The 27,526-nt window shown below is 38.3% G+C and overlaps 2 protein-coding genes across 3 annotated transcripts; one reads left to right on the plus strand and one right to left on the minus strand.

The window, feature by feature from the left end:
• Nucleotides 1-1,249: 1,249 nt before the first annotated feature.
• Nucleotides 1,250-18,405, minus strand: map3k2 (mitogen-activated protein kinase kinase kinase 2). Of its 2 annotated transcripts, XR_009924822.1 has the most exons (18): nucleotides 18,064-18,405; nucleotides 14,506-14,578; nucleotides 14,060-14,178; nucleotides 13,885-13,925; nucleotides 13,687-13,786; nucleotides 13,351-13,464; nucleotides 12,605-12,698; nucleotides 12,255-12,385; nucleotides 11,702-11,781; nucleotides 10,966-11,030; nucleotides 10,583-10,675; nucleotides 10,246-10,485; nucleotides 10,002-10,150; nucleotides 9,461-9,592; nucleotides 9,072-9,201; nucleotides 8,259-8,436; nucleotides 6,915-7,291; nucleotides 1,250-6,146 (listed from the first exon to the last, which is right to left on the minus strand). XR_009924822.1 is itself a non-coding variant. In XM_062414468.1 (17 exons), the coding sequence occupies exons 2-17, from the start codon at nucleotides 14,558-14,560 to the stop codon at nucleotides 7,072-7,074; spliced, it is 1,941 nt and encodes a 646-aa protein (XP_062270452.1). In that variant the 5' UTR covers nucleotides 14,561-14,578; nucleotides 18,064-18,405; the 3' UTR covers nucleotides 1,250-7,071. The 2 variants fall into 2 exon arrangements, 1 of the variants encoding a protein (XP_062270452.1); XM_062414468.1 differs by having other exon boundaries at nucleotides 1,250-7,291.
• A 1,429-nt stretch (nucleotides 18,406-19,834) lies between these two features.
• sumo1 (small ubiquitin like modifier 1) lies at nucleotides 19,835-24,295 on the plus strand. The gene is made up of 5 exons (XM_062414504.1): nucleotides 19,835-19,944; nucleotides 21,331-21,405; nucleotides 22,565-22,642; nucleotides 22,792-22,863; nucleotides 23,783-24,295. The coding sequence occupies exons 1-5, from the start codon at nucleotides 19,933-19,935 to the stop codon at nucleotides 23,849-23,851; spliced, it is 306 nt and encodes a 101-aa protein (XP_062270488.1). The 5' UTR covers nucleotides 19,835-19,932; the 3' UTR covers nucleotides 23,852-24,295.
• The last annotated feature ends 3,231 nt before the right edge of the window (nucleotides 24,296-27,526 follow it).

Below are 27,526 nucleotides of genomic sequence, written 5' to 3' on the forward strand. Positions count from 1 at the left end.
TCAGCAACAGGATATAATTTCTTCCATGTTCCTGCTTCTAGGTTAACAGCACCTGTTTATGACATAATGACAGTGTGATTAGCAAATTAATACACAGTCTGTGGTTTTTAATCACTGATCTTCATCCATTCTGTACATGTGTTGTTTCAGCTGTTAATCATTCCTGTAGTGCCCTTGAATGATCGTGACACCTGATGGGTCAAGGGTCATAATAATAGGAGCCTAATAAAACCTAATAAAACAAACACGTGTACATTTAAAATCATACAATTAATTAAGTCTTCTAGTGGTCACATTTACTGCAGTGAATGGGTCCTAACAGTCCTGAGTATATTATAAGGAGCTGTTTTCTGCACCAGAGTAGGAACAGCAGTGATTGATCACATCAGTGATGAGTGAAAATATTCAAACACAACAGTTTAACAAAAAAAGTCAGAAAATACTTAAAACATAAGCTCACAGCAGATATAGCATTGCTTTCATATTTTTTATAATCTTGTATATATTCAGTTAAGTCTCACTTTTACTCCATTATATTTATCAGTAGAAAGATTTCCCCTTTCTTTATAACTTATTTAGGAAAACGCAACAGTCTTTCTGCCTGTTTATAACCATGAGTAACGCCGCCATCTGGTGGCCACAGCGCGTAACTACAACGTATACACATTTAATTTAGAAGAACTTCAAATTGACCTATCTAAATTGTTTTCTTCCATAATTTACTGACTATACACAACGTTTTGTACGTCATTAGTGCAAAACTTGTGTTTGAGTCCTAAACATTATGCAATTATGCGCTTTTACCAAATTTAACATAATTAAAAAACTGTAAACAGATTAACAGTAAATCTCAAGAAATAATGAATGCTTTTTAAAGTGTGCAATTAGGCTCAAATAAAAAATTAAACTAAGCAGGTGTATTTTGGTGTGTTATTACTATACAGCAGTTACAATTTGTCATTTCTGCCACATTTTGCAGTATTTTAATTCATCTACTGTCTCTGCGGACAAACCGTTACTCCTTTAATTAAAAGTTTATCTAATTACATATATTAAGATTCATTTAAAGTATCTGTGTTGACAGGACATTGAACATTGAACATTTTTATAGTGAGGATATAAAGTTATTCCAGGCTGAAAGGCAAAAGTCCAAATGAATCACAGCTTGTTAAAAGTCAACGTCAAGTTTAAAGTCTAAAGTCACAAACAATAATTCACACAAACACACAAAGCAAATAACACCCGGATGTGAAATAAATATCTTTAATTGTTTTCATCGTCATAATTGTCGTAATTATGAACACAAAGCTGTCGCAATACTCCAGAATTTTGCCAAAAAACAGCAACTATTCAACGGCACCGCTGCGTCTCTCTGGACCCAACCATGCATAAAATCTCCCATTTAAAAAAAAGTAAAATAAAAAATATATATTAAAAAATTATGCGTACCACTGATATACAGATCTGATATAAACAGGCGTATTGGTCACAAACCAATTAGAATTATAAACATGGCTTCTTTTACAATACACAGAGACCAAACGTGGGATATAAGTGTACTTTTCTTTAAAAAAAAGGGTACATTTTCACTTTATACATTTGTACATGATTTTTTTTTTCTTTTTTAAATCTATTTCATTTTTTAAATCATCATCATCATCATCATTATTTTTTTACTGTTTTCACCCCTCCAGTCAGAATGCTCGAGGCATTTCGGGCGCAGTGTCAATTGAGCACAAATTGCAGTAAATGCACATTTTACAAACTCACACACACACATACATACAAATACACACACACACACACATACCAGGAGTGGCAGCAGTGGCTTTAGACACTAAAGAGAGAACTTTTTTTTAAACTACAGGTGTATCTTGGCGCTTGCAGGTGACAAATACTGGTACCGAAGAGAGTTAATCCACTGTGGTGAACGAGGCCATCTGAAGTCAAAATGAGACATTACATTCATGTACGAGTCATTGCTTACACACTAACACACACACACACATACGCGCGCACACACACGTCTGCTCACACTCACACTTGTGTAAAAAATAAAAAAATATTATTTAAAAATGTGCAAAGAAAAGGTCGCTGAACCGAGCTGCACGAGCGACAGCTGACGAATCGTGAAAAAGCATCAGTGAATTATCGATAGTGCATAATGGTAGTGCGTATCAAGGTTTAACCAGTGCTGGCGGCGTGTTACAGATGGATCTCCACCTGTAAGCCGCCTCAAACTCAATACAACCGCTAATGTTTTCATGACGGGATCTGCAAAAATTTTCTATCACAATTTTTTTCTTTTTTTTTTTTCTTCGTGTAGCTTCGTTTAGACGTGTTGAGAGTGCATAACGAGTGAAGGAGGAGTCGACAGAGATTAAAAGCTTCCACAGTCTGTGTGGATCCACCGGCTGGTCTCAGACACTAAACTGTTAGTGGAGGATTTTTACCACCGAGCAGCGAGGATGTGACTGTTTCAGATTAATTAAGAGATGAGAGAAATGTTCAGTGTGTAGTCGACTCATTAAAGACTTAATAAATAGAAGATGACGCAGGCAGAGGGAGAGAAATTCATTTTGTTCTGCTTGTAAAAAAGGTGCTATCCAAGCAGGAAGCTCTGGGTATGAAAATGAGGATTCAAACCTGCATTCTCTCTAATGGCCAGCAGGGGGCGACTCCACTGCTTGCTAAAAAGTGAGATAATAAGCATACTTCTCACTTTATGACCTCAGTAAACCGTTTCCTATTGAGTTTATGGTCTCAATCACTAGTTTCAAGTCTTCCTCAGTACAGCATGATGTTCACTTTGTAAGTTACAGTACCATTTATTTTAATAAATATGTGATAAAGACGGGTATGCTTTAGGGCGTGCCTTGTGATTGATTTGTTACGTACATAAAGAAACCCCAGATTAGAATAGGAGGTCGGATGTATCTGTTTCAGTGTGTTTTCAGTTTAATCGTAACCGTTTGGTGGCCTCAAAAACAGTCTTGTTCAGCCATGTAAGAAGTCCAGTAAGTACATTTTCTTTTTTAAGCTTGTTTTTCACTAGCCACAATTAGCATTTGCAATATGAAAGTTAACCATAGACTGTAAATGCACCGTGCTAACCAAGCTAGTGGCTACGTCTATTATTTTTATAGTCTAAGGTGCCATCAGTAAAATGTGGCTCTTTAAAAAACATCGAGCAGCAACTAGAAGAAACTACATCATCTGTCTTATGATACAGTCTATAATCTGCTGATATTTACAGGTAAATATTTAGCTAATATTTACTAACCAGCTCGTTGAATCACTTATTTAATAAGTACCAAATGTACCGAACAGAGATCCTCTACACTGCATTGTGTGTGTTGTACCACAAAGTTTACGTACCATAAGAATCGTATCTATCAATCCTTATTAGACTTCATAGTGGGAAGTTTTCACGTTCCCACTTAGTACAAGCTTTCTATTGTATTTATGCTACATTTCGTGCAAACAGCCTTAAATTCGGGGCTGCCTCTGAAGATTTTGAAGACATTAAACCAAATTTAAAGCGCACGATGCAGAGTTCACAGCAAAAAAAAACAAACCTTAAATATCCAGCAACATTTGCAACCTTCTGCAAAGAGCCAGTAAATATTACGGATTGCACCTTTAATAAGCAGAAATATTTCATCGCCTGCTCTGACTCAACAGTCCAGCAAACTTCTCTCTAATGTGAGATAGTTTCTCTGATTTTAACCAAAGAGCTGCAACTTATAACTGTTTTCATTAACGATCAATCAAGCTGTCGTCTTCAAATGTCTTTTTTTTTGCACCAACTAACAGTCAGAAACCTAAAGATACTTCAGGTTACTTAACTTAAAGTTTACTGAGATAAGAGGACTGAAGAGACCAGAAAATATTCACATTTGGGGAGCTAGAATCTGAGAATTTGGACCTTTTATCCCTATATCAAAATAGTTGATAGTTGTTGTTGGACACTTGCATACACACCAAGACTCACTGTCAGATTATAATTATAACAGTTTAGTAGTTTAAAGTAAAGAAAACTCCACTTCAATTCACTAAATCAGTCAAAAGCTCATCGTTCTGCTGCAAAGCTTTGGTTGCTTTGTCAATACCGACATTAATAAATATTTAAGGCATTTTAAAACCCTCAAAATGTTTATTTAAGTATGATAAGTTTAATACTGCATCAATCTGGTTAAATAGAGTCATGGGTGTGCTTGTAAGTGTCGGAACGAACAGTCACGTCCTCTGCAGAGACCAGCGTAGCACCAGCCGAGGTGTCGTCGGTTGTAGTAAAATAACTTCGTCCTGCTGTCCGGTGTTGAACGAGCGAGTTTAACCGGTGCATAGTTATGAGTCTACGGATCGTATTCAGACAGACGTGATGGATGGAAACCGCGACGAGAGCCGAGCCGAACGGAGTGTTTGTGGAGTGTTTGGCTTAAAGTGACAAGAATTGATTTGCGGTGGAGTAGCAGGCGAAGCTCTGCGAGATGAACGTAGATCTGTTCTGTAGGAGTGCACGCATGGAGAAAATTAAGGAATATGTTAGCTTTAAAAATGTACCTGTTGTTGGACAGTGTCATACAGCCAGAAGACTTCTGGCCAATCAACTGTGAGCTTCTTGCCATGCAGCACCGGGTCGACACTCTTCAAACGCTCCTCTCCTGCTTCACTGCTTCAAGTGATCAAATGGTTTGTGGTGGCAGAAGTACGGTTACCAAAATCTGAAGGAAAAGGTCAGGTTCTTTCTTCTTTGATCAGATATTTCTTGATTTATGCCTCATTTATTTTGGAAAGCTCTGGTTTTGGTACTGGTACCAAAATTGAGACATTTCTAAAGGACATCCAGGCTTGTGCAGAACTATTAAAATCAATTTAAACGCTAGATTTAAAAGTCTGGTCGCTTTTCAGGAGTTTTCAGTCATTTGTCAGAAGTTAAACCGACACCTCAATCCTTAAAATGAGAAAATAATCTGCCATGAGATGCCTGTTGACCACAAAACACTTAAAGAAGCGAAGGAAAAGCAGATGCATTTGAAGAGAAAATCTAATCATCGACACTCTTCAAACGCTCCTCTCCTGCTTCACTGCTTCAAGTAATCAAATGGTTTGTGGTGGTAGAAGTACGGCTACCAAAATCTGAAGTAAAAGGTCAGATTCTTTCTTCTTTGAGCAGATATTTCTTGATTTATACAGTATTTATTTAGGAAGTCTCTTGGCGTGGCTTTTGGAAAGCGTTTTAGAAGTTCAGAACAGAATATATGTGTTTATATCACAAAAGTACGGCTTTGTTTTGGTACCAATACCAAAATTGAGACATTTCTAAGGCCTTTAAGGCTTGTGCAGAACTATTAAAGTCAATTTAAAGACTAGATTTGACGGTCTGGTTGCTTTTTGGGATTTTATTTCTCGGGTTTTCAGTCATTTTTCAGATGTGAAAGTCCTGGTCGACTTCTACCAATCTGACCACACAACACTTAAAGAAGCAAAGGAGAAGCAGATGCATTTGAAGAGAAAATCTAATCATCGACACTCTTCAAACGCTCCTCTCCTGCTTCACTGCTTCAAGTGATGAAATGGATTTGTGGTTGCAGAAGTACAGCTACCAAGATCTGAAAGAAAAGGTCAAATTCGTTCTTCTTTGAGTAGATATGTCTCCATTTATACAGTATTTACTTTGGCAAAGCATTTTAAAAGTTTGGGTAAGTTTCTGAGATGAAGAAGAGTGTGGCTACCTTTTGGTACCAGTACCAAAATTGAGACATTTCTAAAAGGTCATCCAGGCCTGTGCAGAACTATCGAAGTCAATTTAAAGACTGGATTGGCTTTTCATGAGTATACTTCTAGAGTTTTCATTCATTTGTCGACTTCTACCAAATTTGACCACAAGAAGCAAAGTAGAAGCGGATGCATTTGAAGAGAAAGTCTAATAATCGACACTGTTCCTGTGTCTATAAGACTGAAGCTGAGGTGTTTTGAGTACCGCTTGGCTGCAGCCGCATTTCACTAATAAAACCAGCGCTGCAAGAAGAGTCTGAAGGATATTTGGTTACCAGCCGGAGCAGGCGGGTCGAGCAGGCAAACAAACTGAATAAGCTGAGCGTGAGATCGAACTGGATCCCGACGCTCGATAGCAGGAGTCTCTGTTACAGAAAAAGGCAAAAAACAGACATTATGGCTGAAAGTGAGATCAGCTGAATTGAGAACAGCTGGATTTTGGGCTAACGGTGCGAAGGCAGTTTAAAATCCGGGAGGCAAAAAACTAAACGCTTGAACGACAGGAGGCTCGTTCCTACACTGCGTTTCAAAAAACAGAAAAAAGGCACATGGCGAAGAACGAAGACGAAAGAAGAGAAGGAGGGGGCTGAAAGAGAAGGTGACAGTAAAAAGCAGAGACTACGAAGAGAAAGAAGAGGAGGACGAGGAATGAGTGGAAACTGTGTTCGGGGAGTGTTCTCTGCATCTTTTTTAGTTTCGTCTTATAGCAGCGGGCCCAGGTCATTAACATCTCTCTGGGTTTTGGCAGGAGACTACATTCTGGGGTCGGGATCAGCGAGATGTAGGGGGGCGAGGAGAGAGAGAGAGAGAGAGGGGGGGTAGGGCCACTCCAGAGTCAGGTATTACCTTCTGTAGGTCCACAACACCGACACTATCCCACTCCAAAAAAGCAGGAGAGAAACCGTACAAACATAACATTTTTTAAAAAGTCTTTTTTTTGTTTTTTTTCTTTCTTCGTTCTTTCATCGCTTGAGGAGGAAGTGCTCGACGCCTCCTTTCTTTGAGAAATAATTAAGGTGCAACTTGCGGAGGAAAAAAATAAAATAAAGAATTCATGTCCTCTTATGGCAGTCTCATACAAACAGAGACAAACACGGAGCCATTCCCACCTCCCCCCCTCCCAAACAACCCACCTTCTTCCAGCCAGTTCTTCCTGGTCCAATAAGGTTTCAGCGTGGAGGAGGAGGAGGAGGGGCGGGATCAGAGGCAAGGGACGCCCCCGTCAGGTAAGGCCGTATCTGGCAGTTCGGCAGGCGGGCGGGGAGGAATTAAAACTTTTTCGGGGGGGGGTTAATGTACAAAGATGTGCCTCAGTAGCTCATCGGCAGACGGCCGCTGCTTGGTCTCTACAAAGATGCGTTTGAGGAAGTCTCGGCAGTGGTCCGACACATGAGCGGGCAGCACGGGGTTCGTGGGCTGAGTGGCGATCTTAAAGATGGCCGCCATGGCCTCGAACTCCGCCCACGGGGGTCGCTGGGTCAGCATCTCGACTACGGTGCAGCCGACACTCCTGCAAGGGGTGGGGGGGGTGCAAAGCGACGAGTTTAGTGACAATCGGCAGGAGAAGAGAAGGAAGATTTAGTTTGATGTTTGTGTTGCCATGGTGACTAAAATGTGGTGAGCTGTAACAGTGGACATAATATCAGTAGGGTCAAACACATTTTCATTCAAGGGGAATATACAAACCGATTTGATCTCATGTGGGCCGGATCATTAAAAAGATGGATGGAAGGGAGGAAGGAAGGAAGGAAAGAGACAATGAAGGAAGGAAGGAAGGAGGGAAGAAGGGAAGGAAGGAAGGAAGGAAAGAGACGAGGGAAGGAAGAAAGGAAGAAAGGGAGGAAGGACATACGAACGGAAGGAAGGAAAGAAGGCGGGAAAGAAGGAAGAAAGGGAGTAAGGACAGATGGAAGGAAGGAAGGAAATGAAGACAGGTAAGAGAGATGGAGAGAGAGAAAGGTAGAGTCGAAGGAAGGAATAAAGAGAGGAAGGACAGTGGGCCGGATTTGACTCCTCGGCAGGCCGGTTATGTCCCACGGGCCTCATGTTTGACCCCCCTGACATATATGTACTCTCTCAATGTTTAAGAGGGTTAGACTGCCGGGGGACTCTATGATATACCGAGCTCCTCTCTCTCTCTCTCTCTCTCTCTCTCTCATATGGGGCAGATGGTCCAGTTCTGCCTGAGTGCTGCTCATGAGGGAATGTTGGGTCACTTTAAATTAAATTAAAGAGTACGATCTAGACTCTAGCTCTCCGTGTTAAATGCCTTGAGATGACTTTTGTTGTTATTTGGCTCAATATAAATAAAGACTGACTGATATATGAGCATTTATGTATATTCATGAATGTCTTTTTTCCTCAAATGTGATCATCCACACATCTTAACTCTCAAATCTAAAATCTAACGTACATTTTATTAAATTTTTTCAGTGTTTGTCCCCTTCTACAGGACTCGTGTGTGTGTGTGGACCTACCAGATGTCGGCCTTCCTGCCGTATCCCTCTCCGCTGATCACTTCCGGGCTCATCCAGTAGGGGGTGCCGGTCACAGATTTGATGCCTGTTCCTGACAGACAGATGGTCTGCAGCCGCCGACTCGCCCCGAAGTCTCCGAGCTTCACGTTTCCCACCGAGTCCCGAAGGATGTTTGCCCCTGAACGTAAAAGAAAAGAGAAAAAAAAAATCAGTTCCTGCTTCGACAATTTAAATTTTAAAGATTATATTTAGGACACACGCAGTCGTACAAACCAGGCGGGGAGTTCTGGTCCTCTGAAATGAGGCCAACGCAGAAGTAACTTAAAACTGCATTCTATCAAAAGGCCACCAGGGGGCGACCGTTTTGGTGTCAAAAGGACTTCCGTCTCTATACAAGTCAATGGAGAATTCACCAACTTCTCACTTGATTTCTAACCAGAGTAAACGTTTTCAAAATGTGTTTATGGTCTCAATCGCTAGTTTAAAGCCTTCTTCAATGCAGTATGATGTTCATTTGGGACATTTTGGCCTCCCTGATTTTATATGTGACGATAAAGCAGGGTATGCATTAGGGCGTGGCTACGTCGTGATTGACAGGTTGATTGGTTCACAGGTTCAGGAGGGCGCCTCATGCTCCTCCTGATGCCCATATAAGTAGAATCCGTGTTTTTATTTTTCCCAGCATGCACCGGAAATTTTCAAGATGGCGCTGCTCAGATCCGATAATATTCGCTTCCAAGCAGCAGTCCACAAACCAATGGGTGACGTCACGGGTGTTACGTCCATTTCTTATATACAGTCTATGGTACAAACCTTTGATGTCTCTGTGGACGATCATGTTGCTGTGCAGGTAGGAAACTCCCTCCAGGATTTGCCGGGTGTAGCGGCGCGTCACGTTCTCCGTCAGCGCTCCGTACGACTTCAGCTGGTCTTTAATGGATCCCTGAGGCCCGAAAACAAGGAAAATGTGTGTTATACCAAAAACAATCAAGCATAAATAATAAAAAAACTAATATCTGCCACTATATCCTCATCTAATTAAAATTAAACCCTTTAAAAGTCTTTAATTCTCACTATAAACACAATGAAAAGCTCCACGTAACCTTATTTTTTTTTAGCATTACTGCTTTGGATACTGACTGAGCAACATTGTACTGATGATACATAGATAATGAAGCATTGATCAGGACATGAAGACTCACTCCAGGCATGTACTCCATGAAGATGGACAGCGTTCGCTCCATCGTGTCTCGCAGGCAGCCGTAGTACTGGACGATCCGCTCGTGGCACAAGTTCTTCAGGAGCTGGATTTCACACTCCAGAGCGCTCACCTCCTAAAAAGAGAGAAAACAATCATGAAATTAGATTTTAATTCCTGCCGTACAGTTAATTTTCAGAGACACGGTCGATATCAACCTTATAAATCTTTAAAGCTGCAGTTAAGAAGACAGAAAATTAATTGGCTGCAGTTTTAATGATGAATTAATTGTTAAATGAAGCAAAAATGCACCAAAATTAGCTGATTTCACCTTCTCCAACGTGAGGATTTGATGTTTTTCTGTGTCATACATCATAAAGAACTGAATATCTTTGTGTTTTACAAAAGAAGACTTAACCTTTGACTTGAAGAAAAAAATGTTCCACTATTATCTGACGTTTTACAGGCAAAATAATTAAAGGATTTATTGGGTAAAATGAAAATAATTGTGAGATAATCGTAAGAATCCACAGGAGGAGACAAACCTTGCTGGTCTCCGGACTCTCCGGGTCAAACTGGACCTGTTTTACTGCCAGTTCCCGTCCAGTATCTGCGTCGTAACAGAGGAAAACCCGACCGAAGGCGCCTTGACCCAAAAGCTTCCCGAGCCGCCAGTTGGTCGGAGCGCGAGGAGCTGATCAGACACATCGGATATAATCAATAACTAATAAAACACAACAGGTTAAATGTCTTTTTATGAGTAAGTAAAGAATCAACAGCAGGACTCACAGCGGCTGGGCGGACTGATGTCCATGACGGACAGGGTCGGGGCGGCGTTCGGGTTCTGGTTGGGCTCGATGTCGCTGCCCCGCCGCGGCCGCCTGGCGGGGCCCGGAACATCCTCGAGGTCGGGGGTGAAGACGCTGCTGCCGCTGCTGGTGCTGGGCGACTGCTCGGTGGGGCTGAAGCTGACCGGCGAGCGGAAGCCGTGAACCTGCGTCCGCCGAGCCCGAGGGAAAGTCTTCCTCCCTGTGGAGCCGAGGAAGAGGAGGAGGAGGAAGAGGAGATTTGATGAGTGTTTTATAGCAAATATTTACGTGATGTCACTCAGATAAAAATGGCTCACCGTCGCTGTAATCTTGAAGGCCGAAGGGAATGCCGTATCGCCGCGGGTACGTCCCTCCTTTACCCGACTTCTCAAATACTGGGATGTCGTACTCTGCGGAGGAAGAGGATGGACGATGAAGAGCAACACAATTTACAATGAAAGGCATAAAAGAGACGACAGGTAGGTATATATTTAATGAGGTTTAACTTGTGATTTCAGCTAAATTTAGCTTGAAAGAAGCTTTTTTTTGTATTTTATTTGCATCTTTTATCAGCAGCATCTCTGGTATATTCACACACACACACACACACACACACACACACACACACACACACACACACACACACACACACACACACACACACACACACACACACACACACACACACACACACACTTACCTGGAAAGTCCTGGTGGTTGTCTGGGTAGCTCTGTGCTCGGGGCATCCTTGACTTTGGGTAATCACTGCACGACATAAAGAGAAAAACAAAGAAACAACTCTGAGTATCTGATTTATTTATTTAACCTTTGTGTCGTCCTCCCGGGTCAAATTGAGCCCGTCTGTTTTGACTGTTCCTTCTCTCCTTCCTTCCCTTCTCTCTTTCTTTCCTTCCTTCTCTCCTTCCTCCCTTCATCCCCCTTTCTTCCTTCCTTCTCTCCTTCCTATCTTCTGTCCTTCCTCCCTCCCTCCCTCCTACCTTCCTTCTTTCCTCTGTCCTTCCTCCCTTCCTTCTTCCTCCCTTCCTTTCCTCCCTCCATCCCCTTTCTTCCTTCTTTCTGTCGTTTTTCCCTTCCTTATTTCCTCCGTCCCACCTACCTTCCTTCCTTCTTTCCTCCGTCCTTCCTTCCTTCCTTCTTTCCTCCGTCCTTCCTTCCTTCTTTCCTTCCATCCTTCCTCCCTACCTCCTACCTTCCATCCTTCTTTCCTCTGTCCTTCCTCCCTCCCTCCCTTCCTTCCTTGACTCGAGGACAACAGGAGGGTTAACTAACCTTTATTTTAATGTTTTAAACTACACTGATGCTGCTTCTCATATAATCCCTCGTCTGTTATTCTCTGTTTTAATGTCTGGAAGTGAACGCAGATCTCTACATAATTGAGCAGATGGTTTTATAATTAATACGTTTTTGGTTCTGACCTGTCTAACGGACTGTCTAACGAGGGACAACTTCCAGACGCCGAGTTCTCTGGACTGCTCATAGACAGCGGGTCCAACATCTGAAAGGAGACGAAGAGAGAGATTAAACACACACACAGGATCAATCACATCCTCTGCAGTGCACAACGAAGGAAGGAAGGAAAGAAGGAAGGAAGGAAGGGAGAGGGGGAGGAAGAGAGGAAGGAAGAAAGGGAGTAACGACAGATGGATGGAAGGAAGGAAGGAAGGAAGGAAAAAAGGAAGGAAGGAAGGGAGTAAGGACAGATGGAAGGAAGGAAAGAAGGAAGGAAGATAGAAAGGAAGGGAGGGAGGGAGGGAGGGAGGGAGGAAGGAAGGAAGGAAGGGAGGGAGGAAGGAAGGAAGGAAGGAAAGAAGAAAGGGAGGGAGGGAGGGAGGGAGGGAGGGAGGGAGGGAGGGAGGAAGGAAGGAAGGCAGGAAGATAGAAAGGAAGGAAGGGAGGGAGGGAGGGAGGAAGGAAGAAGACAGGTAGGAAAGTGGCTCTTATAAACAGCCTTTCAAAGTAAGAGCGTACCTGGTCCATGCTCTCGGGGATGAACTCTCCCTCGCTGTTGATGCTGGTGAAGGAGCCGTTTCTCGCCACCTGCTGCAGAGCGTCGGGGATGTAACCCGGCGGAGGAGAGCTGCGGTCCGTCGACTGGGAGCCTGCATCGGAAAAAGACATTATTATTATTTATGATACTTTGATTTATTATTTATGATACTTTATATATTTTAACTTTTATTTTGGAGTAAAAACATAAATGAAGGCTAATACTCAAATAACAGAACACTTAAGGTTGAATAACTTTTCCTACAGAGATATTTATATTATAATTTATATCTATTTATTTAGCTGGATCAACAGTTTGAGACATTACTCACCTATTAAAGCCAGCATGCTCTTCTTGTCCGCCACCCTGAAGCCCGTGTTGTCCAGCTCCTCGGACGGCAGGAGGTCCATGTTGGAGGAAGAGTTCTGCAGAATTTAAACATTAAAATAATGAATAAAAATGTGTCTCTTGCATCCAATCAGACTTTATTTGTGTAGCACTTTTCTTACATAGTTACAAAAAAAGAAGAAATAAATAATGGCTCAATAAAAACAGGAAGTGAGGAAACGCTTTGTTAACTCTCATATGTGAGGAAACACCAGAGGGAGAATATAAATGTAAAAAAAAAAAAAAGAATACCCAAATAAAATAAAAATAAATAAAATAAATACAAATGAATAAGATAATACAAATAAAAATAGAAATGTGATTAAAAGTAAAACAAAGATATGAATAAAATAAAATAAAAAATATCCAAATAAAATAAAAGGTAATAAAAGACTGATAAAATATTAATAAAATAATAAAAAATACCCAAATAATAAAAATCAATACAAAAAAATAATAATAATGTGACTTTAAAAAGGAAAACAAACATACGAAGAAAATAACATAATAAATAATAACTAAAGAGGAAATGTGATGAAGTAAAATTAAGAAGTAAATCAATTAAGAAATAAAAGTTGGAAAACAGTAAGAAAATAGAAAAAGAATAAAGACAGACATTCCGAGTAGTAAAAACAGACTAGAAACATAAAATAAAAGACGAATAAGATGAATAAATAAAAAGGATCAGACCTGTGAGGAGATCTGGAGCACCAGGAGGATCTTCAGGCTCTTCATGTGAACGCTGCGATCCAGCAGCTCTACGGCTTTGTCCAGGTCGTCCTGAGTCGTCAGAGGAATCACCAACTGAGGGGAAAAAAAACGGGAAAAATTAGGAAATAGAGCCGTAAATCTCCTGGTTTATTAAGGAATCTCAAAAACAGAGAAGAAACCAAAACAGACGAGGACTCAGAGCTAAAAATGTGCTTTTTTACTACAGTTTTTAATGATTTTACAGTAAACTACAAGTATTAAATATAACCCTTTGTCACTTTATCTTCTTTAAATGTTGAATTCACTTCTTTATACCTCGTTGTTGGTGTAGTGAAGGTCCATCGTCTGACCGAAAGCCACTTTAGCTTTCGACTTCAGGTCGTCCAGCTTGACCGGTCGAGGGAACTGCAGGATCCTACAGTGGAGAGGAGAGATTAGGAGAGGTCAGAGGTCAAGAGGATGCAGCAGTAATTGACTTATTTAAAAAGGTGATGAAGCCGGTCGGAGCCTCACCTCTTTTCCCCTTTGAACTCGAACTTGACTCGTACATCGTTCTGTTTGGAGAGAGATCGTTGAGACACGTTAAAGACATAAATCCACATCATTAAAAATCAGTGTTTCTAGCTTTTATGACTTTTATATTTAAGCACACAGTATTTTATATATTTGCAGAGTGACAGCGGCTCACCTGGTTCTTGGGCGAGGACGCTTTGGGCTTGCCGAGGTCCGACAGGAACGTGGCAGGACGGCTGGAGCGATGCAGTTCGGCCAAGTCCTGCATGATCGAGTTCAACGCCTCCTGCTCATCTGAGGGGAGCGACGACATCACCTCATGTTATTTTAAACAAGACTTTACTTTTTTTTTTAAATGATGAAATCCAGAAAATTCAGCTGATAAAAATGTTGCAAATATGTGAATTTGAAGCTTAATTAACTTCATGCTTTTTCATTTTTATATTAAATATTGTTTGGGACTCATTTTAAACACAAATTATGCTCATAAGAAAAAACGCAGTAACATTATGACACTAAAACTAAAGCATTTAACAAAAGGAAGTTTAGGTTGTGATGCAAAGTCACACACACAGACACACAGACACACAGACACACACACACACACACACACACACGTACCCATCATCGTGGCACAGCGATTGACCCAGGAGGCCAGGGAAGAGGACTCTCCCATCAAAGGGACTCCTTTCTCCTAAAAACAGCCAAAAAAAAAGGAGAAAACAGACATGAATCCAACTGAAATATACACAATAAATATAAAAGTGAAGACATTATATGCTGCTTCTTCTGTTTTTTTAATATAATCTGTTAATAAAATCAAATGTTGAGCGCTCATTTACTTTTTAATTAGTAATTTAAATACAAGGAAACTCAGTTCAGCAGCATTGCACATAGCAGCAAAAAACAATAATTGCCTTAAACATAGTCATAATAAATAATCACTGTCATATAAAAATAAATAAATTCAGTTATAGAAGAATAGAGAATATTGCACCGGTTTGCATCGTCGAACAAATGAAACAACGTCAACGACACATTAAAAGCAGAAGTGTAGCAATGAACTCTGACTTTCACAATAAGAGAAAAACACGAGTTAAATCTTATTTTACTGAATTAATCTGATCACTGTGGCATTTTAAAATATGTTGCAGCTTATTCAGCAATGATAAGAATAATACTAATATAAATAGAGGCTACTTTTAAGCCAGTATTGAACATTTCTGCATTTATTTCTGCATTTATTTGTTCTTTTCTTTCCCGTTTAGCTCTCTGTGTTTCTGTTCTTCTGCTTCTTATGTAACTCTGTGCACATATACTTCCTCATGAAACAAAGAAGGCCTGTACATCGATGCACGGGGTTATTATATTTCAGCAGGTATAGCTCCATATGACCAAAAAACTGACGACTGAGCAAATATACAGTTACATAACTTACTGCAAGATAATACGTTTGATTTTAAAACACTGACTGAGCTCTTCTGTTTCAACTGAATACTTAAAAAAACTATTAACCTGCTCATTATTTTGCATTTATGAGTGAAAATAATGAGTACTTGCAGCTGTAATGGTTCATAATTAAAGGACAAGTTCACAGTTTTGTCTTAAACCAGCAGTGCTTTTAAAATATCTCCTTCTAATGTGCTTTGAATGGAGTTGATAGAGGAGAAATAAATGCATTTAAAAGTTGATCTGAAGCATGAATCAGAATTTAATTTAATAGTAAATATAAAGATGTAAATGTGGTACAAATATCAGCTGGAAAAGTGATAATAATGGACATTAAAAAGGTGCAAAAACATAAGAAATATTGCTTAAACATTCACAAAATAACTAAAATGATCAACAGAATAGAAAGAAAGGACAGAAAAAGGAGGAGTAAGGAAGAAGAAAGGACATTATGCAAGCGGAAAAGGACAAAAAAGGAAAGGAAAAAGAAAAGGAAGGACAATCGTAAAGATAAGAATCAGAAATGTGGTGCAGGAGAAACTGGACGTGTGTTAAAGCAGCAGTCAGGTTTCCATATGAACATTAAAGCTGTAATTATTCCTCCTGTTCATACTGACTATTAAAATCATCCACATTAAGCTGCATTTACAAGTGAAGCTTCTATTGAGCTTCATCAGTCTGAGTTAGTCATATCAAGTGATATCTGACCCATTTACAGTGTTTTTAGCATCAGATTCCCTCTTAGTGTTTCCCTGTTGAGCTGTGCTGGAAGTATAGTAACACAAAGACTTTACTACTAAAAACACTGTAATGCTGAAACATAGAAGATGAAGGTTTGATTCATTTTGGACGCTGAAGCTTCATATTAGCTTTAATTCAACTTTTAAAATACACTGAAGGGATTTTCTAATGGTGAGTATGAACAGGAGGAATGATTAGAGCAAGAAAAACACAATTAATGTTCATTTAAGACAGATTTGAGAAACTATGAACTTGTCCTTTAAGCCTTATTTTAGTGAGAAGTTGTATCTCAGTTTTTATCCAACAAATCTTCCTCTTCAAAGTTTTGTTTATTGGTTTATTGGAGGTGAGATGATGTTAATTAATACCTTTAAAGCTTATTTGTTGACATCAGCTATCTGAAAAACTACATTTTTCTTTTTCTCTCCTAAAAAAATTGGAAGATTCAAATGGAAACTCAAAAAAAAATGACCACAACAAAGATTTATGTTCCTCTAAATGAGTCACAATCACACTTGCTGTCACATGTTAGGATGTCTATCTTTGTTTAATCACCTAATATTTAATCATCATGAAAGAAACAGCAACAAAAAGCAGCTTTAATATTCATTTTAAGCTCCTGAATGTTGTTATTAGACACATTTGAAATATTGTTAGTAATATCTCAGTTTTAATCCAACAATTTTTCCTCTTCAGTTTTGTTTATAGGTTTATTGGAGGTGAGATGATGTTAGTTAAAACCTTTAAAACCTAATTATTGACATCTGCTATCTGAAAAACTACATTTATTTTCTTTTTTCCCCTCTCAAAACAAATTACAATACAATAACCACGACAGATTTATGTTGGTCTAAACAAGTCAAACATGCTTATTGTCACATGTTAAGATGTTTATGTTCCTTTATTCACCTTTTATTTGATTATCATGGAAGCAACAGCAAGAAAAAGCAGCTTTAATGTTCATTTTAAGCTCCTAAATGTTCATTTTTTTAAAAGACAAGAATTGTGAAATTGTCCTTTAACAACTAGGAACTATATCCTCTCATCATAACATTACTATTAAACATCAGTTATCAGTGTGACAAAGCCTATTCTTTAGTGAGTCTGAACATTAAAATCTGACCTCTGCTGATTATAATTCATCTGATTATCGATTATTGATCAATGTCTGCACAGTGTGACGTACAAAACTGACATTTTCCATCACGTTAACCCCAGCATTGAACATTTAAACATCACCTTAGCACAGTTTAATTAGAAACACAGGAATAAAAGCAGTATAGTAGTATAATATAACATATATAGTAGATAATTAGCTTTAAATGAAACACGCTAGCATTAGCAGCACTAGCTCCTGTCTCCACTACACACACATGCAAGCTACTATTAACCTAACAACTGTTGCTAGGCGATTTGGCGTGACAGCACATACCATAATGCACCTTGTGAATTACTTGGCATGTTGTTAATGTCATTAAAACACGTGTATTATGCACATATTTAGCAGCTGGAGGTGAGCTAAGTGGGCTAACTAACTAGCTGTCAGGGCCAGGGGAAGTTGTCATGCTAAGCTAAGATGCTAACTTGGCCGCATAGCAACGGTAAAAAAATAAAAACAGCCGTTATAGAAAGACAACCGTTAAAAGAGGGTTGATTTTTAAATAAAATCCGTTTAAGACGACCGTTAAAAAAGGCTTTGATTGTTATATACAGCCGTTAAAGACAACCGTTTAAAAAACGTTGATTCTACATGGGGTTAAAAAGAAGCCGTTAAACACAACCGTTTAAAAAGCGTTGATTTTTAAATACAGCCGTTAAACACAACCGTTTAAAAAGCGTTGATTTAAAAAATAAAGCCGTTAAACACAACTGTTAAAAAGCGTTGATTCTACAGGATTCAACTAAAGCCGTTAAGACAACCGTTAAAAACGCGTTGATTTCACAGGGGTTTTTAAAATAAAGCCATTAAACAGCTTTTTATTCAGTTACCTGGGAAAGGGGGGGTTTGGTGTGTGTTTATTTGGTTCACGTACTCATCCACAGGGCCGGTGACAGGAGCCCCGGGCCCCGCGGAGAGCAGCCCCGGAGGAAAGCAGAAGTTTGGCGGTCCGCTCCCAACTTCACTCGAGAGTCCTGCTGGGCCACGACGGCGAGGCCCCGACGGCCGAGTGTGTGTGTCTCTTCCAGTCAAAAAAATGGGGGGAATGACAATGACAATAATAAGATATATCCAGCGGAGTAGCGTCCTTGTCTGTGCGGTATTAAACTGTTAAATTAGTCGAGAGCTTTCATTTTGTGCTACTTTTAACACTCCGGTTGGACTACGGCAGCTTTGCTCACTGTCGTCTCTTTGAGCTGCGTCAAGCTAACGGCTCATTCACAATTATAACCGGAAGTGTTTGTTGAAAAAAATAAAATAAAAGAACGGTACTAGAAAAAATATAGTGGTGCTTTCATTTTCATACCGGATGTTGTTTGTTCATTGTTTCACACTTGATGGATTTTTTTCACCCCTTTCAGACCTCGTTGGAAGAGTCCAACAAAAACACAACCTGTGACGTCAGATGTTGGTTTCCTGCATCACGAATGAAACCTGTCAAACAAATACACACCTGCATGGTTTTTATTTATATATAAATATGGATATATATATAAATCGATATAAAGTTTACAAGCCAGTTCAAGCATTGAGCATAAGAACATTTGCACGTAAAACTTACTTTACTCAACTTCTTTTTCTTCTTTTTTTTGCAATGAGATATTATGCAAAATTGTGGTTGTTGTTCCTGTTTATTATAAATAGCTGCAAGTTTCTATGGCAAAGGAGTTAAATGTGTGCAGTCACACCAACGAAAATTTAAAAAGTAACCTTACTCTTGACCCTTACATTCTGATCAGGGTCAAATTTGATCAATTTTTTACATTTGAAAACTGTAAAAACACCATACACACATTTCTTTTAGCCAGACTTTTCCTAATGTGACCAACAATTTACAAAATTTGAAACAAAATGCATCATTTTACAGCTTCATTAAAGATTTTTAGGAACATTTATTAATGACTGATGGGGGAATTTATGAATGTGAATTGGTGTAGAGAGTGTCTTGTATGTCTGTCAGAATATGAACAGTATGTAAAGGGTTAAAATAATTGAACGGTCATTAAATATAGGGCTGGGCAAGATATTATATTGATATCGTGATATGATACAAGATATCATCTTAGATTTTGGATATCGTAAGATCGCAATATGTCATCAGAGCTTTTCCTGGTTTTAAAGGCTGCATTACAGTAAAATAAATAATTTTCTGAACCAGATTGTTGTAGCTGTTCTGTTATTTACCTTTTACCCACTTTGTCATTGTATTCACATTACTGATGATTATTTATCAAAAATGTTCATAGTGTAAATATTTTGTGAAAGCATCAACAGTCATTTCTACAATATTGTTGTGATATCTATATCGAGGTATTTTGTCTAAAATATCGTGATATTTGATTTTGTCCATATCACCCAGCACTAATTAAATACACAAATCAAAATGTAACATTACAGTAATTAAACATTGTGACTTTGCTATCCTAGGAATAAAAGTTGGTAAAGATTAACCAAACTGAGCCAGAGAATCGTGACTTTGCCATCCTAGAAAAAAAGAAACATATAAAAAAAAATACCACGACCGGAAGCTACCTGCTTGTTTTGTAGGGGTTAGGTACTTTTATTCTGAAAAGCGCAGAGTGATGCACGCCTGTTTCCGGTCGCCTTCTCACAACATCAGGCTGAAGCAGCTGCGTCTCAGAGCTAACTGCTAACATCCTTTCTCATTGTGTTTATAACCCCACACACAGGGACAAAACATGTCAGATACGGTAAGATACCACCTTTTAAATACTATCAACTCTTTGTGATGTGTGTGAGACGTTTAAAAAGAGACGTAATGCTTTGTTTTAAGGTTCATATCAGGTTATCTTCTATGCTAAGTGTTAGCTGCTGCAGGCCCACTACTCACTGCTCATCATCAGCTTTGGTTTAACTTCTTTATTTACACTTTTACTATTAAATAAGAAGTGTTTACAGCTACTAACACGCAGCCACGTTTATGTCAATGTAAGAAACAATAATTAATAGTATAATATTAACCCTACAGGCCTGTTTGGGGATATAATGTGACGTTTATGATGTTTAATGTTTATTTAAGTTCAATATAAACATAATTTATTCATGCATTAAGGTGTAAACTGAGTTAAGCACGTTTGTTAACAAGTACACATATATAAATCATTAATATGCATTTTAAAAAGTGGTAAAATTAGACAAATATAGTAGGATGTAAAGGTTTAAATCACAAGTTTCTGCACAATATTTTATTATAAATCGATTTAAAAAGTGTGTTGATATTACAATATGATAATTTGGTTGGATTCAGGAGCAAAAGATCAATATGCTGATTCAACACAGTCACTTTCACATCATATCAAATCACAAAAAGCAACTTAAATATAATTATATGAGCTCAATCAGACATTTAAATGATTGTTTATTAATAAAAACACACCTGTTCACTATAAAGTGCTGCATTTTGATATATTGAGCTGTAAAAATGTTCACATCCTGTAAAAATGAAAGTGAAAGATATTTTTTTATACATTACATTAAAGCAGATTTTTTACTTTACTAACTCTAAACACTCGTATACAAGAAGACTAACAAAAGCAAATATTCATATTTCTCCGCTCCGTGTCTCTCATCTCCATCACATCTACTAACAAACCAAAAGGGAAACAAAAAACCAAAAGTATAAATAAATAAATACTTAGATACTAAAGACGAGCAGCAGCAGCACATTTCAGACAGTATATACTGAATTTTATTATATTTCTTTACTACTATTGTTTATAGTATAGTATAGTATTTATTGGTCTTTATTCTTTTTAAATGATGCTCTTTCTATTTTTGCTCTCCACTTTGCTGCTGTAATAATGCAGATTTCCCCATCGTGGGACTAATAAAGGAATATCTTATCTTTTCTTTTCTTATCTTACAGTCTGTCTGAAGCATTAGATGATAGACTTGTCTCTATAATCCAGCAGCAGAGTTGTGGTTTAGTTACTGTGGGGGGAAAAAAACCTGCTCAGGAAATCTTAAAGAACTTATCTTCTTGTCGTTTACTGTGGCGTCTCTTACATTTTGTTTGGAGGTGGTAAACTGATCATTTATCTTTAGTCTAATGAGTTTGTTTTTCTGTTTTTTTCCAGGAGACAAAACCATCCAGCCAAGACGGAGGGGATAAGAAGGATGGAGAGTACATCAAATTAAAAGTGATCGGTCAGGTATGAATGAATGAATAAATACTGTTATTACACTTAGATGGTTATTCAGCTGTATAAGAATGTAAAAATATCATGAGCTTATTTACCAAATGCTGGAAGAAATAATAGAAGTTTACCTCTAAGGATCCAAAGCTTCCTGTAAGTTATATGTTATATAACTTAAAGTGGTACACCAGTGATTTAATAATGCTGCTATAATATTAAAGGACTAGTGAGAGACAGAATAATAATAAAATGTTCAAACTTCACGCTGAGATAATCTGATGTTATAGTTAGTTTTAAGTGTTGAGCTCCAGAAATGTTGGATCAATAATAATACCACTTATTTTAGATCCCAAGTGGATGTTAATGTGTAACACTCAGCTTATGTCAGCTTTATTTATTTAACTTTACATACAATAAAGTGCTTCACAGTGCAGGTAGAAGGCTGCAGAGGAAAAAGAAAACAGTGGAGATGATAATAATAAAAGCACACAGTCAAATTAACTTGAAAAATAAAAACTATGAAGGAAAATAAAGAAATAAACTCAAACTCAAGCAGCCATTGAGGAACCAATAATGAATTAATCTTACACAGGGAGAAAAAAAGTGCTCTGTTCAGACAAACATGACGTTTCTTTTCTTTTACAAGCAAACAGACAAAGAACAACAACATCTGCTGCCTCTTTTTCTCTGATAAAAACCATCAACCCTTTCTGCCGCCTGCTGCTCCAAAACAAAAGCATGAACCATTACTCAAATTAACTCAAATGATACTTATATTATAATCGAACTAATTCAGCTATATTCTTGAAGACAAAAGTTTAATTATTAAATCTAACAAGAGCAACAAAGCACACAGAGACAACACAGACGTATAAACACATGAGCTCGTTAAGTTAGACTCAGTTTAAGGCTAACGAGTTTTAAGTTGTGTCTCAAATGTGGAGAATTTTACAGTTTTAGTGCGTCTGCAGAGAAACAGCACAGACTTTATCAGAAACTAAGACTCTCTCTGTAACTAGTAAATTGACTTTCTCATGTCAAATCTTTCCTTTGCACTAAAAAATGTCCAATTCCCTAAATTAGATCTGGTTTTAATCTTACTTTCCTTTCGTTAATACAGTCTTCCTGCTGCTTCTAATCCTCCCTCTCTCTCTGTGTGTGTCTCTCTCTACAGGATAGCAGCGAAATCCACTTTAAGGTGAAAATGACGACACATCTAAAGAAGCTGAAGGAGTCTTACAGCCAGAGACAGGTGAGAGAGAAGAGAAGAGAGTCGTCCAATCTCTCTGGAACCGAACGAAGCGTCGAGGAAACATTTCATGATTAAATATAAGACTTTGATTTGATGCTGTGACTTCAGATGTTTCTTTCTTTCTTTCTTTCTTTCTTTCTTTATTTCAGGGCGTCCCTGCAAGCACGCTAAGGTTTCTGTTTGAAGGACAGAGAATCGCAGACAACCAAACTCCAAAAGAGGTAAAGATTGTTTTATTTGAATTCCTACCTTCAGCAAAATCATGACTAACTAATTTAGGATACGTTTAGTGTGGATCAGCATCAGGTTTGTTAAAATGTACATTTAGTATTTTTGTTGGTTTTATGTAATTTGAAAATGATATTTACACCATTATTTACCAAAAGTAAGACTGAATGCTCCTGAAAATGTCATATTTTATCCACCTAGGAAGGAAGAACAAGAAGTTAGGAGGAGGAAAGAAAGAAGGAAAAGATAGAAAGAAAGGAGGAAGAAGAGAAAGAACAAGAAGTTGGAGGAGGGAGAGAGAAAGAAAGAAACAGACAAAGAAGAGAAATAAAGAACAAATTAGGAGGAGGAAAGAAAGGAAAAGAAAGAAAGGAGGAAGAGAAAGAACAAAAAGTTGGAGAGAGAGAGAGACAGACAGCGGAGGAAGAAGAGAGACAGAACAAGAATTTGGAGGAGGAGGAAAGAAGGAAGGAAAAGAAAGAAAAAGGAGGGAGGAGAGAGAGAGAGAAAGAAGAGAACAAGAAGTTGGAAGAGAGAAAGAACAATAAGTTGGAGGGGAGGGAAAGAAAGAAAGCAGGTTCCTGATCTCCATGGTAACCAGAGTAAATGTAATATTTAGAACAATTGTATTCCATTACCTTTATTTAATATAAAGTTATAATGTAAGATCATGCCAAACTAGTTGATATGGTGTTTTATTGACAATTTACTGTTTTTAAGCAAGTTGAATTATTTGGTACAAAGTTTTTATGGTTACACCACTTAGACATTTTTGCCATAATCCTCTAATATATTCTCTCTAAATGGATTAAAAGCAGAAATTTGATGCTGAGTCCACAAAAAAAGGATGTGTGCAAGTTATTCATACATTTATTTTCACATTTTAACCTCTTTATATTTTCTTCCTGTCAGCTGGGGATGGAGGACGAAGACGTCATCGAGGTTTATCAAGAACAGACGGGCGGACTTTGGAACGATTAAAACTTTCCTGCATTTCTTACTCTTTTTTTTCCCTTTTTTTTTTTTTCTTTTTTGTATTTTATTTTGTATGTATGTATTTTTTCTTTTTTCTTTTTTTTTTTCTTTCCGTTTCAAACCATCTGGATCAAAAAAACAAACAACAAAAAAACGACTATCAGGGGCTTCCATGTGTGCGAAGGGTGAACAGGACGAAGACGCGGCGGACGAGACGGGACAGCGTGAACACGTAAACAGACATCTGTGTGTGTGTGTGTGTGTGTGTGTGTGTGTGTGTCAGCTTGTGTTGTGTTTTTTTTAGGGTGTCTAAAGGAGGAAATAACGCTGTTGAGAGAATCATCGTTTCATTAAATAAAAGAAGGAATAGTCAGACATTATCTTCTCATGCTGATTATCAGCTTTGTTTGAGCTTTTCTCTGAAGCTAATAAAAGAGGTTTGAGAATTAAGTTTGGATGAAATTTAAGATGATTTAAGAGGAGGGGGGGCTGCTTTAGTTGGGGGGGGGGAATCAGGAATCTGCAGAGCTTTGTTGGATGTGTGTGTGTGTGTGTGTCTTAAAAACTATACTATAAAATATTTTAGCAGCTTCAAATTTGGATTTAAAAAAAAGGAGACTTTGGTTTCAAAATGAGATAAAAGGCTGCTTGGAAACACTTAAAGTTCTAAAAGTAAAAAGTGAGAGTGAAGCAGTTTTTCTAGTCGTGGCCTCGGCAGGAAGAAGCTGAAACAAAGCTGCAGATCAGCTGAGCAGATAATGACAGAAATGTATTTGTATTTAAAGTCTGGCGTCATATTTGCATTTTCTCTTGCATAGGAAGTTTGCTTTCATACAAACACACAGGTTGTTTAATTTAGGGGGAAACACACACACACACACACACACACACACACACTCACGAGGCCGTTCATTCCACATTATCTTGTATATTTTACATTCAGGGCATTTCGACACAGACGGGTGTTTGTTCAGGATAATTCATCCTCAGCACATAAATAGGAAGAGAGTGAGAAAAGAAGAAAAAAAAGGAGTTTATCAACACGTGTTTGTGCAGATTTGAATAATTTTTGCATTTTACAGCCTCTGTGTGCCATTTGTTTTATGTGTTTTTTCCGGAGAACTGCATCATTAAATTGTAAAAAAAAATTAGAAAATTTCTGATATCTGACCTCATTCGGTAATATTTGACTCTTTTTTTTATTTTTAAAAACTAATAATTGTGCTTTACTTGTATATGTTGTATTCAGTATTAGAGTGTGTGTTTGAATGATATGCCATATGTATCTCCAGTGTCGTCTTCTATTTATATTTGAGGGGTTTCATGCTGTAATGATGCATATTATATAGACACACACACACACACACATCGGGATATATGAAATGTTTAGCTTGCTGGCGGCTGCAGGGTAAATTTTTCTGATGACTGTGATTCTGTGGCGTCAGCGCTTTTTATTTTATTTTGGGAATGAAACTCTTCATCTGTACTATATGAAGTTCCTCTAGAAGGTTTAAGATCAGCAGCAGCAGCAGAAATTAGTGTGTGAGATGCTCAACTCCTTTAAAAGATGAAATAACCCTCCCAAAAAAAATAGTCTATGGTTATTTCACTCCTCACAAACTCCTTTAAAAGTCAGATTAAAGCTGCCAGAGAATCTTTTTTTCTAAATAAAATGAAGGCGATCGTCTGTTAAATGGTCCTAACTTCACAGAGGTGTGTACAGTTAATGTCCCAAAAAACTAAAATTGGATTTTCTCCACGTTCTCGTCTTTCCTTATCGTGTCAGTAAACGGCTCAGAGGGGGGAGGACGGGGGGGGGGGGGGGGAACAGGAAGGACGGGGCTGTGATTTGAGCCATAACACTGATCTCAGTGAGGTGAAGCAGACTGTTCACCACTAACAGGAACGTTGATACAGATGGTTTGAAATCCTGGAGATGAGCTTTTTGCTTTTTTTGAATAAAATATTTAAGAAAAAAAAAAACACCTCACCTTGTTTTGTGTACTTTATCAGCTCAGTGGTCTCCATCCAGCGCTGCTCCTGCATGTGTTATGTGGCATCTCTCCACTCTGACACACCTGATTCTGATTGTTATGTAATTATCCAGCAGCTGAAGCTTGATAACGAGTTAATTATTAAAATGAGGTGTGTTCGAGGAGAGTTGGAGATCACTGCTATAGACTCGGCTGTGTTTTGTCTACGTGGGAATCATGTTTTTAGTGATATGGATTCAGATAGAAGCTTTTATTAGAGCATTCATTACATTATTACACATTTCTGGGTATTGTAAACATTCAAAATGATTGAAAATGTCCCTCTAAAAGTATAAAAATGATGCCTACTTCTTCCCATTTTTCCTTAAAGTAATCATTTATACAACACTTTATAAAAAAACCTGTAAAACCGTTGTCTTCTTAACAGTCATTAGATGCATGCACACATAAAAACATAAAATACAACATATTTAAGCCCTTAAAGGTCCTGCATAGAGCTCATATCAGCCACAACATGAAATGCAATAACAATTGACAGATTTACAGATTAAATGAATTTATAAACCTGCTGTATTTACTATTATACACACATTTTCCACAGGAATTTACTATAAAATAAGCTACAAAATATTCAGTAATTCAGCATTGCATTGGTTTATCTGTGCACGTCATGTATCTGATCTTATACATCAGGTCACTAAAACTCAACATGGATCAAATATGATTCACTTGGTGTTATACAGGGTTGAATTATTATATTACCCTCCTGTTGTCCTCGAGTCAAGGAAGGAAGGGAGGAAGAAGGAAGGAAAGGAGGGAGGAAGGACGGAAGGAAGAAATAAGGAAAGGAGGGAAGGAAGGAAGGTAAGGAAGGAGGGAGGGAGGAAGGAAGAAATAAGGAAAGTAGGGAAGGAAGGAAAGGAAGGAGGGAGGGAGGAAGGAAGGAAGGATAGAAGGAAGGAAGAAAGGGGGATGGAGGAAGGAAAGAAGGAGGGAGGGAGGGAGGGAGGGAGGACAGGCGGAAGGAAGGGAGGAAAGAAGGAACAGTCAAAACAGACGGGACAAAAAGAGTAATTTCTAAGGTGCCGCATTGCAGGTTACTAGTAGTGAAAAGGTCAAGGGTCAACCGTGTAAACAAAAGCATCTGCATAGTAAATAAAAAGCATTTAATGTGTAGTTGTGTAATTAATAAAGCTTTTTATTTAAAGGCTTAAATTCATTAAAACTTAACACAAAAGAAGATAATCTCATGTTTCAGTGCAAATAATAAATATAGTTAAACATCTTTGTGTTTCACCTTTAACTTAGTCATAATACAATATAGTAATAAAGCATCAAATATAATGTGATCAGCTGACAGGAAACAGTCTTATTTACTGCAGCTAGCAGCACACCTGGTATTTGCATGCAGCTGTGAGACTGGATCACATTTGCGTTAATGTAAAAATGTGTCTTCTGTTTTGCACAACAGTGTTATTGAGTTATATGTTTAACCCTCCTGTTGTCCTCGAGTCAAGGAGGGAAGGAAAGGAGGAAGGAAGGATGGAAGGGAGTAAGAAGGAAGGAAAGGAAGGGAGGAAGAAGGAAGGATGGAAGGAAAGGAGGGAGGAAGGAAGGGAGGAAGGAAGAGAGGAAGAAGGAAGGATGGAAGGAAGGAAGGAAATGAGGGAGGAAGAAGGAAGGAAAG

Source organism: Scomber scombrus, chromosome 24 (assembly GCF_963691925.1).
Source record: "Scomber scombrus chromosome 24, fScoSco1.1, whole genome shotgun sequence".
In the NCBI taxonomy this organism is placed as follows: domain Eukaryota; kingdom Metazoa; phylum Chordata; class Actinopteri; order Scombriformes; family Scombridae; genus Scomber; species Scomber scombrus.